Below are 16,646 nucleotides of genomic sequence, written 5' to 3'. Positions count from 1 at the left end.
ACATTTTACTTTTTGTTGTTATAAACAAGAAGTTCATTTGCATATATAAAACAGGGCTACAGTGGAAAAGAAAGGCACTGTAGGCTCACCCTTCCTTAAAGAGAATCTTGGAAGAGATGAGTGGGGAGATCCTGGCCAGCAAACTTCAGTGCCTTCCCGCAAGCGGGGAAGGGGCTGCCCGGATGGTAGGGCTGTAAGCCGGTGAGTTCGCAGACTGAAGCGTACAGGGACATCTCCATCTGGTTGGCCAGGAACAGGGAGGGTTCATCCAGTCACTCAAACATAACCTACAGAGTCTTGTGTCAGTTCTCGGGCTCCCGCAAGTGAGTCTCTGTGCCAATCGCAGGGGCGTCCTCATGTTGCTGCCTGCGTTTCTCCAGAACAAATCACCAGATGTGCTCCACACCGTGCCAGTTGACACTACAGCCGTGCTCTATGGGGTAAGCTAATGGTGTCCAGATGGTGAATGTCGACCCCCAGGCTCACGTGCCTCTGGGAATAGTTGGAGACAGGCTTCTCCCTGAGCGATACACAGTTCATAACATTCATGAACATCACCTGGGATTCCTTCTAGCTGGACAGGCCCGCCTTCCAAAAGCCAGACCCCTGGTCAATGATGATGGATTCTGGCGGCCTTGGCCGAGGTAGGAGAAGTCTTTTAGAATTGGGTCTCAGAGATGGTTAGCAAAGGAGGGCCCCCCAAATCTGTCTCGTGGGGGCCAAAAAAAAAAAAAAAAAAAAAAAAGTAACTGCTTACCGGAGGCATCTCGCCAGGCAAACGCCTTGCAGAACTGCCCAAAATGGATATAGTAGAAGACTGCAAGTCTTCCTGCTGCAGGCAGGGGCCGCTGGTGCACACAGTGGTGGAAAGCAGATCTGCGATGAGGGCTCGCCAGCGCCCCCTGCTGCAGGAACCTTAACACTTTACTTTAAAGCGATTTTGAAAGTTAATTTTGTGGCTCCCAAAGCCTGTTTGTAAACGTTGTAAGAAAGAAGGAAAGATATGTTTATACTCATTTTATAAATAATAAAACTGAAATCCAAGCAAGTAAACTGCAAAACGTGCTAGTTTGGTGTCATACTGAGATGTTTTCGTTTCCAGTGTGCTTCCTGATGTTGCTCATACATGGGTAGTCATCTGGGAAGCTTTAAAAACACCAATTTGTAGGTTCCACTATAATTCAAGTTGATATAATCTTGGAGACTACATGAGCATCAGGATTCTACTATGCATTCAAGGTTGAGAACGCCTGGTAGATATATTTAGAAAATGATTATTGGAGGAATGCTAAGTATACCATTTTTAAAGGACAGTTTTATTGAGATCTAATTATTGCACCATATAATTCACCTATATAAAGTGTACAGTTCAACGTTTTTCCGTATTCATAGACCTGTGCAACCAAAAGCACAATATTAGAGTATTTTCATGACCTGCAAAAGAAATTGCACCCATTCTCAGTTACTTCACTCAGTATTTCCATCCAGTCCCTCCCCCACAGCCCACTAGCACCTGTAACCAATAGTCAGCTTCCTGCTTCTATAGATTGAACATTTTTCTCTATTTTAAATATGTAAGTATTTTTTATTAGAATGGCAGAAAGACAGGGACTGAGAGATCTTCCATCTGCTGGTTTTTTCCCCAAATGTGCACAACAGCTGGGGTGGGTGGGGCCAGGCAGAAGCTGGGACCTGGGAACGGAATCTGGGTCTCCCATATGGGTGTCAAGGACCAAGTACTGGAGCCATCACAACAGCCTCCCGAGGCAGGAAGCTGGAATTGAGAGTGTATCCAGGAATTGACTCTGCCATATCAATATGGGATGCAGTGTCTTAACTGCTGTACCAAATGTCTGCAAAAATATAAATTTTAAAACTCATTTCACATAAATGAAATCATACTAAATCTGCTGTTTTGTAACTGAATGCTTTTACAAATTACATATCTTTAGAAATTCCAACCACATTGCAGCATATATCACTACAGTATTTCTTTTTATAGCCAAGTAGTATTCCTTTGCACAGATATAAAACACTTTGTTTATTCATTTACCAGTTGATAGACTTTTGAGATATTTCTACATTTTTTACTATGATATGTAATGGTGCCATAAACATTCATATACAAGTTTTCATGTGAACACATGTTTTCAATTCTCTTGGGCAAGTACCTAGGAGTGGAATTAATGGGTCATATTGGTAACCATATGTTGTGGGTGCATCTGCTCACACTTACTCTAGGAAATTACTACAATTAAGTGCTAATTCTTCGCCCTTTTTTAGCATGTAAGATACACCAATTTGGGAACTCTTATTTCTTTGATGTAGCAAGAGATTTGGAAATATAAAATGCAAATTTTTATCATTTTTATATTATCAAACTCCTCAGGTTTAATATTTTCTAAAAATATGACTGAAAAACTGTTAAGAAAAAATAGTAACATAATAATATAATATATTTGAAGTCCTTGAAAACACAAATCACAAGAACTCCATGCTTGTAGAAATGAATTTTGGCAGGAGATTTTGTAATGTTTTCTCAAGTATTCTTCCTTTCAGCTAAACATAGGATAACATTTGACATTTTGATATTTAAGGATTTCATTGAGATAAACATCCTTCATTCAGCCTAATTGAGAGGATGTTTCTGTACATGAGGAAAAAGGAGGAGGTATTCTGACACAAACTGATATATAAGATAACTTTGTTTATAATCACAAGCTTAACTCCACTAAATGTAAAAATTAAAAGAAAAATAAGAAAGGAAGTAGGAGGGAGAGTGGCATAAGGGAGGGAGGGGAGGTAGGGTGGAAAGTATCATTATACTCTTAAAACGGTATATATGAAATACATGAAATTTGGTCCCCTTATATAAATAAAAACAATTTAAAATGATAACTTCCTACATGGAATGGTTTGGCCAATTTACATTATATGAGTAAGATTGGTTCACAGTTAACTAGACAAACAGAATTCACACTTGTTTTGTTCACATTCCACTTGAATATGGAAAAAAATTAAGAAAATCAGAAGAAAATAAATTAGAGTCAATAATTTACTCATAAGCAAATTCCAGGGTACATCTTGGAATATTAAAATAAAACCGTAAACTGCCATCTGTCTTCTAAAGTCACCAAGCCCTCAGTGATTATTTATGTTTAAAACTATAAAGAAAGCTTTAAATAAAGATAATTTTAATTATATCACTTATAATATTCTACTTATTTGGAGGAAGAAACAAACTATATTTTAGAAAAACAGTTTTTACTTTATAAATAAAATCATAATGCCAGCATCCTATTGTTATACAGAATTATACATTAATAGCATGTATAGTTGCCCTCCTGTGTAAAAGAATCCCAAAATTTTTTACTCCTAACTAGATATAATTAAGTACCAATCAATCAACCTTAGCCCATCCTTTCCTCACTTCTCCAGCCTCTGGTAGCCACTAGTACATATTTAACTTCCATGAGATGACCTAAGTTTTAGATTGCACATATGAGGTACATCACGTGATATAGGTCTTTCTGTGCTTGGCTTATTTAGTTTACCATAATCACCCCCAGTTCCATCCATGGTGTTGCAAGTAGTAAGATTTCATCCTTTTTATGGCTGAGTAATAGTCTATTGTATATTTTTACCATGTTTCTTTATCCAATCATCAGTGAATGAACACTTAGGTTGTTTCTATTTTTTAGTTATTGTGAACTCTGTTGCAATAAAACATGAAAGTGCAAAGGTCTGTTGGCTAGGTGGATTTCACTTCCTTTGGACATAGACCCAGTGATGGAATGGTTGGAACATGATAGGTGTACTAATTCACATTGCAATCATGTTTAAGGGGTACTTTTTCTCTATATCCTGACCAGAACTTGTTATCTTTCATCTTTTTGATAATAGACAATTTAACTGGAATGAGATGAAGTCTCATTGTGGTTTTGATTTGCAGTTTCTTGTTGGCCATTTGTATATCTACCTTCAAGAAATGTCTGTTTATATCTATTGCCTATTTTAAAATTGGATTATTCATTTTGCTATTGAGTTGCTTGAGTTCTTTGTGTATTGTGGATACTAACTTTTTATCAATAAGTAGTTTGCAAATAGCCTATCCCATTCCATAGCTGTCTCTTTGCTGTGCAGAAGCTCTTTAGCTCGATGAAATCCCACATGTCTATTTTTGCTCTTTGCTTGGGGGATTTAATGCAAAAATTGACCATTCCAATGTTCTGAAATCTTTTCCCAATGTTTTCTTCTAATAATTTAAAAGTTTTAGGTATCACATTTAAGTATTTAATCCATTTTGAATTGATTGTGGTACATGATGAAAGATAAGGGTCTAGTTTAATTTTTCTGCATGTGTGTAACCAATTTTCAACATTGTTTAAAAAAAGACTATCCTTTTTCCAATGCATGTTCTCAGCACTTTTGTCAAGGTTTATTGCTAGGGTTTTTATTCTACTCCAGTGACCTACAGATCTGTTTTTATACCAATATCATGCTGTTTTAATTACTGTAGCTTTGGAACAAATTTAATTTAAGCAATGTAATGTTTCCTGATTACTTTTTGCTTATGGTTGGTTTGGCTGTTTGTGGACTTTTATGGCTCCATAAAAACTTAATAGTGTTTTTATAGTGAAAATATGCTATTGGTATTTTAATAAAAAATTTCACTGAATCTATACATTGCTTTGGGTAGTATGCACATGTTAATGATTTTGATTCTTTCAAATAGTGAGCGTGGAATGTTTCCATTTCTTTTGTGTCCTCTTCAATTTCTTTCATCAAGGATATATAGTTTTCATTGTAGAAATCTTTCACCACTTTGGCTAAATTTACTACCAGGTATTTTAATTTTTGGTTAGCTATTGGGACTGAGATTGCTTTCTTGATTTTTCAGATAATTCACTATTGATGTATACCAATGCTACTGATTTTTATAGACTGACATTGTATCCTGCAAATTTGTTGATTTCTTTATTAGTTCTAACAGTTTTTTTTTTTGGTGGACATCTTTGGAGTTTTCCATATAAATAAATTATGACATTTTTCCTTTTCTAGTTTGGATGCCTTTCAATTCTTTCTCTTGCTTGATTGCTGTAGCTAGTAATTCAGTACTATGTTATTTAAAAGTGGTTAAAGTACACGTCTTTCTCTTGGGCCAGATCTTAGAAAGCCTTCAGCATTTCCTTATTCAATATGATGTTAGCTATTGATTTGTTATATATGGATTTCATTATGAGAAAAGCACTTCAAAATAAATCTTCAATATTGAAAATGTATAGACCCAGGTTTCCCAATTATTATTTACTCTTCATTTTTGTGGAAAATAATATATTGCTGCTGGGAATGACATCAAAATGGCATAATAGGAAGCACTAGAGTCTCTCTTTCTCACAAACACACCAATTCAACAACAAAACATAGACCAATTCACTTTGTGAGAAATTCAGAAACAACTTGATAAGCTTCTTATATCTTGGATGAGTATGAAAGCAGCCACATCAAAGCCAGTAAGGAAATATAGGACACTTTCTTGCCATAATTCTTACCTTCGGCACAGTGTAGTAAGATTGGGTGGAAACATCTCAGAACCCAGATTCTTCCTGAGAAGACAAAGCATTGGTTAGTACAATCAAAGCCCAGACATTTCAGGCAGATTCCCAGCAGACTGACATCCATGTTGCCTGTCTCCGAATGCCATGGGACAAAGACTAAGCTGGCAGTCGGTATAGCTCATCACTTGGCTTAGTAGAGAGCAAGCAGATTTTCCCAGGGGATAGAAGGAGTTAGTGCATATCTGATATTACAAATTGGGAACTGCCCAAAGAACTGGCTTTTGTCTTGCTTATCTGGGAACACTGGCAGAACCTCAAAGAATCAAGTAACCCTTGTGATCAGTAAGATCAGAGGTGGCAGTTTATGTTTGTAATCACCTTATCCCCTCTTCTCAGATCAACACATGGCAAGCAGAGGAAAAACACTAACTTCTCAATTCTTCCTGGAAAGAGAATGAATTGGACCATGTATACTACATCCCAAATTATAAGGGAGTCACTCAAAGGACTGTTTCCTCTCTTTCCTGTCTCAGAGTGCCCATGGAATATGGCAAGAATGTTTGAAAACTCCCTTGCCCCAAAATATCTGGCTGAGCCAATTGATGAAGGTCTTTTCCCATGTGAGGCCAGTCCCTGAAGACACGGAGATGTAGCTGGCTTTTCTAATGAGCAGATACTAACGGGAAGAGGCAATGAAATGGCTCTCAATGAAAAAAAAATGGAAATATGCTTCAAAATAAAGCTCCCAAAAGTAAGCACAGTGAAAATATAAATAGATGATTTAAACTGACAAATAATCCAGAATAATTGTCAAAAATGTGTCAAATAAGGATTAAAGAACAATACATGAGCAAATTGAAAACATCATGAAATAGACAATTTGAAAAAACATGAAACAATAATTTAGAAGATGAAGAATACAGAACTGGAAAATTCACTAGAGGTTTTCAACAGCAGACTTTTAACAGAAGAAATGATCAGTGAAGTACAAAACAAATCAACGGAAATTATCCATTCAGAGTAGTACAATATTTTTTAAATGTAAAAGAGTGAAAAAAAAAACCTTAAGGATTTTTTAGAACACCATCAAGCAGATCCATATGCATGCCCTGTGCAAATCCAGAGAAGAAGAGAAATGAAAGGGGCCAGAAATCTTGCCCAAAGTACTAATTTTCTTAAACTTCCGAAATCTGAGGGACAAAATAGACGTTAGGATGCAGGAGGTAAAATAAGATTAAACCAAAGAAAGCCACTCAGAGGTACATTACAATCAAACTCCAAAGCGAAACAATAAATTTTGAAAGCAGCAAGGAGGGAGAAAAAACATTTTATGTGCAAGGGAATTATCAAAAGACTATAAGCAAATTCTCATCAGAAACCTTTCAGGCCAGAATATATTTAAAACACTGTAAAAACAAAACAAAACAAAAAACCCAATACTTTCCAACTAAGAATACTACTCCAAACAAAACTGTGCATCAAAAATGAGGAGGCATAGATTGTCCCAGACATAAAAAGCTGAGAGAGTTCATCAGCACCATACCTTCCTCACAAGATACAGCAAAGAATATTCTTCAACTAGTAATAAGAATGGTAAGAAAGTGTAAATCTTGCTTGCAAAAGTATTTATATAGGCTAATTCAGAATAATATAATATTGTAACACTGGTGGTAACATTTTTCTAGCATTTGTCAAGACAAATGTAAAAAATTTATTAATGTGAAGACAATATGAAAAGATGTGAAATGTGGCATCAATAACAAAATGTGAGTGGGAGGATGCAAAGTGTAGAAGTCATACTACATGAATTCAGATCTATGTTGTTATCAACTTAAAGAGGAAAGGATCAAAACATCTTAATGAAAAAATCAACAAAACATAAAGGAAATTGTGGGCATTTAGCTTAGCAGTTAGGACACTTTTTGAGATGCCGGTGTCCCAACTCAGAGTGTCTGGATTCAATCCCCAGTTCCAGCTACTGACTTCAGTTTCCTGCTGATGTAGACCCTGGGAGGCAGTGGTGATAGATAAAGGAGCTGGGTTCCTCTCACCCACAGAGGAGACTGGGATTCAGTTTCTGACTTCCAGTTTCATCCTGGCCAAGTTCCAGACATTGTGGTCATTTGGAGAATAAACCAGTGGATAATATCTATTCTTTCCCCTCCCTCCCTCCCTCCCCTCCCTTCCCAAAATAAATAAATAAAACACAAAGGAAAACAGCAAGGAAAAGAGAGGCAAAAAGGGCTATAGGACAGCTAGAAAACGGTATGAAAAGTCTTTCATTATCAATAATTACTTTAAATGTAAATGGGTTAAACTTATCAAAAGAGTAGAGTGGCTGAATGGATTAAAATAAATAAGGGGTATGGGATGGCGTTACGGCATAGTGGGTTAAAGCCCTGGCCTACAGTACCAGAATCCCATATGGGCACTAGTTTATGTCTCAGCTTCTCCTCTTCCAATTCAGCTCTCTGCTGTGGCCTGGGAAAGCAGCAGAAGATGGCCCAAGTCCTTAGGCCCCCGCACCCATGTGGAAGACCCGGAAGTAGCTCCTGGCTCCTGGCTTCGGATTGGAGCAGTTCAGCTATTGCAACCAACTTGGGAGTGAATCAGCAGATGGAAGACCGCTCTCTCTCTGCCTCTGCTTCTTTGTAACTCTGATTTTCAAATAAAATAAAATAAAATAAAATAAATAAATAAAACAAATAGGAGCTTACCTAAATGGGCACCCACTGCTCCACTTGCAATCCAGCTCCTTGATAACATACTTGGGAAAGCAGTAGAAGATGGCCCAAGTCCTTGGGCACCTGCACCCACATGGGAGACCAGGAAGAAGCTCCTGGCTCCTGGTTTTAGTCTGGCTCAGCCCTGGCTGTTGTAGCCATTTGTGGAGTGAACCAGAGGATGGAATATTTTCTCTCTCTCTCTCTCTCTCCCTCCCTCCCTCCCTCTCTCTCCCCCACACACACCTCTCCCTCTGTCTCTCTCTGTAACTTCACCTTTCAAATAAATAAATGAATAAAAGAATCCTTTTTAAAAACCTATCAAGATCCAGCTATATGAGGCTGGTGCTGTGGCACAGCGGGTTAACACCCTGGCCTGAAGTGCTGGCATCCCATATGGGTGTCAGATCTAGTCCCAGCAGCTCCGCTGCTCGACTTCTGATCCAGCTCTCTGCTGTGGCCTGGTATAGCAGTAGAAGATGGCCCAAGTTCTTGGGCTACTGCACCCACATGGGAGACCCAGAGGAAGCTCCTCGCTCCTGACTCCTGGATTTGGATCTGCACAGATCTGGACTTTGTAGCCAATTGGAGAGTGAACCATCAGATCGAAGACCTCTCCCACTCACTCACTCGCTCACTCACTCTCACTCACTCACACTCACCCACACTCACTCATACTCACACTCACACGCATACTCACTCTCTCTCTCACACTCACTCATCCACTCACCCTCACTCACCCACTCACTCTCTCTCACACTCACTCATCCACTCACTCTCACTCACCCACTCACTCTCTCTCACACTCACTCATCCACTCACCCTCACTCACCCACTCATCCACTCACCCACTCATCCACTCACCCTCACTCACCCACTCACCCACCCTCACTCACTCACTCACCTTCACTCACCATCACTCACTCACCCTCACTCACTCAATCACCGTCACTCACTCACCCACTCACCTTACCCACTCACCCTCACTCACCCTCACCAACTCACCCTCACCCACTCACCCTCACCCACTCACCCTCATTCACTCACCCTCATTCACTCATCCTCACCCTCACCCTCACTCACACACTCACCCTCACCCACTCACCCTCACTCACCCACTCACCCTCACCCACTCAACCTCACTCACCCTCACTCACCCTCACTCACCCTCACTCACCCTCACTCATCACCCTCACTCACCCTCACTCACTCACTCACCATCACCCTCACTCAACCTCACCCTCACCCACTCACAATACTCACCCTCACTCACTCTCAATACTCACCCTCACTCACTCTCAATACTCACCCTCACTCACCCTCACTATCACTAAACCTCACCCACTCACCCTCACTAACTCACTCACCCTCACTCACTCTCACCCTCACTCACTATCACCCTCACTCACTCACTCACCATCACCCACTCACACTACTCACCCTCACTCACTCTCAATACTCACCCTCACTCACCCTCACTCGCACTCACCCTCACCCACTCACCCTCACTAACTCACTCACCCTCAATCACTCACACACACACTCACTCACTTACCCTCACTCACTCACTCATACTCACTCACTTACCCTCAATCACTCACTCACACTCACTCACTTACCCTCAATCACCCACTCACTCACTCACCCACTCACTCATCCTCACTCACTCACCGACTCACCCTCACACACACTCATCCTCACTCATACACTCACCCTCACTCACTCAATCAACCTCACTCACCCTCAGTCACTCACCCTCACCCAATCACCCTCACACACTCACCCTCACCCACTCACTCACAAGCACTCACCCGCACTCACTACTCACCCGCACTCACTACTTGCCCTCACTCACCCCCACTCACTCACCCACTCACCCTCACTCACTCCCCCACTCACCCTCACTCACCCACTCACCCTCACTAACCCACCCTCACCCTCACTCACCCACTCACCCTCACTCACTCCCCCACTCACCCTCACTCATCCACTCACCCTCACTCACCCACCCTCACCCTCACTCACCCACTCAACCTCACCCACTCTCCCTCAGTGACCCACTCTCCCTCAGTCACCCTCACTCACTCACCCTCCCTCACTCACCCACACTCACTCACTCACCCACTCACCCTCACACACTCACACTCACAAACTCACTCGCCCTCACTCACTCACTCGCCCTCACTCACTCACCCTCAATCACCCTCACTAAATCACCCTCACTAAATCACCCTCACTAAATCACCCTCACTCACTCTCAACCACCCTCATTCACACACTCACTCACCCTCACACACCCTCACCCACCCACCCTCACCCACTCACACTCACCCACTCACACTCACCCACTCACACTCACCTCACTCACTCACCCTCACTCAACCTGACTCACTCACTCACTCACCCTCAGTCACTCACCCTCAGTTACTCACCCTCACCCACTCACCCTCACCCATTCACCCTCACCCACTCACTCACCAGCACTCACCCGCACTCACTACTCAACCGCACTCACTACTTGCCCTCACTCACCCCCACTCACTCCCCACTCACCCTCACTCACTCCCCCACTCACCCTCACTCACCCACTCACCCTCACTCACCCACTCACCCTCACTCACCCACCCTCACTCACCCACTCAACCTCACTCACCCACTCTCCCTCAGTAACCCACTCTCCCTCAGTCACCCTCACTCACTCAGTCACCCTCACTCACTCACCCTCCCTCACTTACCCGCACTCACTCACTCACCCACTCACCCTCACCCACTCACCCTCACTCACTCACCCTCACATACTCACCCTCACCCACTCACTCACTCTCACTACTCACCCTCACTCTCACTACTCACCCTCACTCACCCTCACTTTCACTAACCCTCACCCACTCACCCTCACTAACTCACTCACCATCACTCACTGACCCTCAATCACTCACTCACACACACTCACTCACTTACCCTCAATCACTCACTCACTCACCCTCACTCACTACCCTCAATCACTCACTCACTCAACCTCACTCACTCACCCTCACATACTCACCCTCACTCACTCACTTACCTTCACTCACTAACCCTCACACACTCACACTCACAAACTCACTCGCCCTCACTCACCCACTCGCCCTCACTGAATCACCCTCACCCTCACTCACCCTCACCCTCACTCACCCTCACCCTCACCCTCACTCACCCACTAACCCACTCACACACTCACCCTCACTCACTCACCCTCACTCACTCACCCTCAATCACTCACCCTCAATCACCCTCACTAAATCACCCTCACTAAATCACCATCACTCACTCTCAACCACCCTCATTCACACACTCACTCACCCTCACCCACCATCACCCACCCACCCTCACCCACTCACACTCACCCACTCACACTCACCCACTCACACTCACCTCACTCACTCACCCTCACTCACCCTGACTCACTCACTCACTCACCCTCAGTCACTCACCCTCAGTTACTCACCCTCACTCACTCACCCTCACCCACCCTCACTCACCCACTCACTCACCCTCACACACTAACCCTCACCCTCACCCATGCACTCACCCTCACCCACTCTCACTCACCTACTCACTCACCCACTCAACCTCACTCACGCCCCCACTCACCCTCACTCACCTACCCTCACCCACTCACCCTCACTCACCCACTCACCTTCACTCACCCACCCTCACTCACCCACTCAACCTCACTCACCCACTCTCCCTCAGTCACCCACTCTCCCTCAGTCACCCTCCCTCACTCACCCTCACTCACTCACCTTCACATACTCACCCTCACTCACTCACTTACCTTCACTCACTTACCTTCACTCACTCACCCTCACACACTCACACTCACAAACTCACTCGCCCTCACTCACCCTCACTCACCCTCACCCTCACTCACCCACTAACCCACTCACCCACTAACCCACTAAGCCACTCACCCTCACTCACTCACGCTCAATCACCCTCACTAAATCACACTCACTCACTCTCAACCACCCTCATTCACACACTCACTCACCCTCACCCACCCTCACCCACCCACACTCACCCACTCATACTCACCCACTCACACTCACCTCACTCACTCACCCTCACTCAACCTGACTCACTCACTCACCCTCAGTCACTCACCCTCAGTTACTCACTCTCACTCACTCACTCTGACTCACCCTCACCCACTCACCCTGACTCACCCTCAACCACCCTCACTCACCCACTCACTCACCCTCACCCACTAACCCTCACCCTCACCCACTCTCACTCACCTACTCACTCACTCACCCTCAACTACCTTCACTCACTCACCCACTCACCCTCACTCACCCTCACTCACCCTCATCCACTCACTCACTCACCCTCACCCACTCACCCTCACCCAGTCACTCACCCTCACCCACTCACTCACTCACCCTCACCCACTCACTCACTCACCCTCACTCACCCACTCACTCACTCACCCTCACCCACTCACTCACTCACCCTCACCCACTCACTCACCCTCACCCACTCACTCACCAGCACTCACCCGCACTCACTACTCACCCGCACTCACTACTCACCCTCACTCATCACCCTCACCCTCACTCACCCTCACCCTCACTCACCCTCACCCAACCTCACCCTCACCCAACCTCACCCTCACCCAACCTCACCCTCACCCACTCACTCTCACTACTCACCCTCACTCTCACTACTCACCCTCACTCACCCTCACTCACCCTCACTCTCACTAACCCTCACCCACTCACCCTCACTAACTCACTCACCATCACTCACTGACCCTCAATCACTCACTCACACACACTCACTCACTTACCCTCAATCACTCACTCACTCACCCTCACTCACTTACCCTCAATCACTCACTCACTCACCCTCATTCACTACCCTCAATCACTCACTCACTCACCCTCACTCACTCACCCTAACTTACTCACTAAATCACCCTCACTCACTTACCCTCAATCACTCACTCACTCACCCTCACTCTCACCCACTCACCTTCACTCACTCACCCTCCCTCAATCACGCTCCCTCACTCACTCACTCAACCTCACTCACCCTCACCCACTCACCCTCACCCACTCACACTCCCTCACCCTCACCCACTCACTCACCCTCCCTCACTCTCTCACCCTCACTCACCCACTCACCCTCACTCACCCACTCACCCTCACTCACCCACTCACCCTCACCCACTCATCTCACCCTCTCTCACCCTCACCCTCACTCACCCTCACCCTCACTCACCCTCACTCACTCACCAGCACTCACCCGCACTCACTACTCACCCGCACTCACTACTCACCCTCACTCATCACCCTCACCCTCACTCACCCTCACCCTCACTCACCCTCACCCAACCTCACCCTCACCCAACCTCACCCTCACCCAACCTCACCCTCACCCACTCACTCTCACTACTCACCCTCACTCTCACTACTCACCCTCACTCACCCTCACTCACCCTCACTCTCACTAACCCTCACCCACTCACCCTCACTAACTCACTCACCATCACTCACTCACCCTCAATCACTCACTCACACACACTCACTCACTTACCCTCAATCACTCACTCACTCACCCTCACTCACTTATCCTCAATCACTCACTCACTCACCCTCACTCACTACCCTCAATCACTCACTCACTCACCCTCACTCACTCACCCTAACTCACTCACTAAATCACCCTCACTCACTTACCCTCAATCACTCACTCACTCACCCTCACTCTCACCCACTCACCTTCACTCACTCACCCTCCCTCAATCACGCTCCCTCACTCACTCACTCAACCTCACTCACCCTCACCCACTCACCCTCACCCACTCACACTCCCTCACCCTCACCCACTCACTCACCCTCCCTCACTCTCTCACCCTCACTCACCCACTCACCCTCACTCACCCACTCACCCTCACTCACCCACTCACCCTCACCCACTCATCTCACCCTCTCTCACCCTCACCCTCACTCACCCTCACCCTCACTCACCCTCACTCACTCACCCTCACCTAACCTCACCCTCACCCACTCACACTCACCCACTCACCCACTCACCCACTCACACTCACCCACTCACACTCACACACTCACTCACTCTCACTACTCACCCTCACTCACCCTCACTCTCACTAACCCTCACCCACTCACCCTCACTCACTCACTCACCCTCACTCACTCACCCTCACTCACTCACCCTCACTCACCCACTCACCCTCACTCACTCACGCTCCCTCACTCACTCACTCAACCTCACTCACGCACTCAACCTCACTCACCCTCACTCACGCACCCTCACCCACTCACCTTCACCCACTCACACTCACCCAACTCACCTCACCCACTCACCCTCACCCACTCACCCGCACTCACTACTCACCTGCACTCACTAGTTGCCCTCACTCACCCTCACTCACTCCGAACTCGCCCTCACTCACTCCACACTCACCCTCACTCACTCCCCACTCACCCTCACCCACTCACTCACCCTCACCCTAACTCACCCACCCTCACCCTCACTCACCCACCCTCACACTCACTCACCCACTCACCAGCACTTACTTGCACTCACTACTCACCAGCACTCACTACTTGCCTTCACTCACCCTCACTCACTCCCGCACTCACCCTCACTCACTCCCCCACTCACCCTCACCCACTCACTCACACTCACCCACTCACTCACCAGCACTCACCCGCACTCACTACTCACCCGCACTCACTACTTACCCTCACTCACCCCCCACTCACCCCGCCACTCACCCCCACTCACTCCCCCACTCACCCTCACTCACCCACCCTCTCCCTCACTCACTCACCCTCACCCTCACTCACCCACTCACCCTCACTCACCCACTCACCCTCACTCACCCACTCTCCCTCAGTCACCCTCCCTCACTCACCCGCACTTACCCTCACTCAATCACTCACCCTCACTCACTCACCTCACATACTCACCCTCACTCACTCACTTACCTTCATTCACTCACCCTCACACACTCACCCTCACTCACCCACTCACCCTCACTCACTCACCCTCAATCACCCTCACTAAATCACCCTCACTCACACACTCACTCACCCTCACCCACACTCATTCATCCAACCCTCACCCACTCACATTCACCCACTCACAATCACCCACTCACACTCACCTCACTCACTCACCCTCACTCACTCACCCTCACTCACTCACCCTCACTCATCCTCACCCACTAACCCTCACCATCACCCACTCTAACTCACCTACTCACTCACTCTCACTCACCTACTGGCTCACCCACTCACCCTCACTCATGCCCCCACTCACCCTCACTCACCTACCCTCCCCCACTCACCCTCACTCACCCACTCACCCTCACTCACCCACCCTCACCCTCATTCACCCTCACCCACTCACTCACCCTCACCCACTCACTCACCAGCACTCACCCACACTCACTACTCACCAGCACTCAGTACTCACCAGCACTCAATACTCACCAGCACTCACCCACTCACCCTCACTCACCCACTCACCCTCACTCACCCACTCTCCCTCAGTCACCCACTCTCCCTCAGTCACCCTCCCTCACTCACCCGCACTTACCCTCACTCAATCACTCACCCTCACTCACTCAACCTCACATACTCACCCTCACTCACTCACTTACCTTCACTCACTCACCCTCACACACTCACCCTCACTCACTCACCCTCAATCACCCTCACTAAATCACCCTCACTCACACACTCACTCACCCTCACCCACACTCATTCATCCACCCTCACCCACTCACATTCACCCACTCACAATCACCCACTCACACTCACCTCACTCACTCACCCTCACTCACCCTGACTCACTCACTCACTCACCCTCACTCACTCACCCTCACTCACTCACCCTCACTCATCCTCACCCACTAACCCTCACCCTCACCCACTCTAACTCACCTACTCACTCTCACTCACCTACTGGCTCACCCATTCACCCTCACTCACGCCCCCACTCACCCTCACTCACCTACCCTCCCCCACTCACCCTCACTCACCCACTCACCCTCACTCACCCACCCTCACCCTCACTCACCCTCACCAACTCACACACCCTCACCCACTCACTCACCAGCACTCACCCGCACTCACTACTCACCCACACTCACTACTCACCAGCACTCACTACTCACCCGCACTCACTACTCACCAGCACTCACCCACTCACCCTCACTCACCCACTCAACCTCACTCACCCACTCTCCCTCAGTCACCCACTCACCCTCACCCACTCTCCCTCAGTCACCCTCACTCACCCTCCCTCACTCACCTTCACATACTCACCCTCACTCACTCACTTACCTTCA

The 16,646-nt window shown here is 46.4% G+C and overlaps 1 protein-coding gene across 1 annotated transcript; it reads left to right on the top strand.

The window, feature by feature from the left end:
• The first annotated feature begins 356 nt into the window (after positions 1 to 356).
• On the top strand, positions 357 to 16,017 carry LOC138847544 (uncharacterized). Its single transcript, XM_070066678.1, is given in 4 exon segments — positions 357 to 440; positions 12,815 to 13,070; positions 15,847 to 15,940; positions 15,942 to 16,017. Coding segments are annotated over 4 exon segments (510 nt in total).
• The last annotated feature ends 629 nt before the right edge of the window (positions 16,018 to 16,646 follow it).

The sequence above is a fragment of the Oryctolagus cuniculus genome, chromosome X (assembly GCF_964237555.1).
Source record: "Oryctolagus cuniculus chromosome X, mOryCun1.1, whole genome shotgun sequence".
In the NCBI taxonomy this organism is placed as follows: domain Eukaryota; kingdom Metazoa; phylum Chordata; class Mammalia; order Lagomorpha; family Leporidae; genus Oryctolagus; species Oryctolagus cuniculus.
This window is presented reverse-complemented; position numbering and strand designations above follow the sequence as displayed.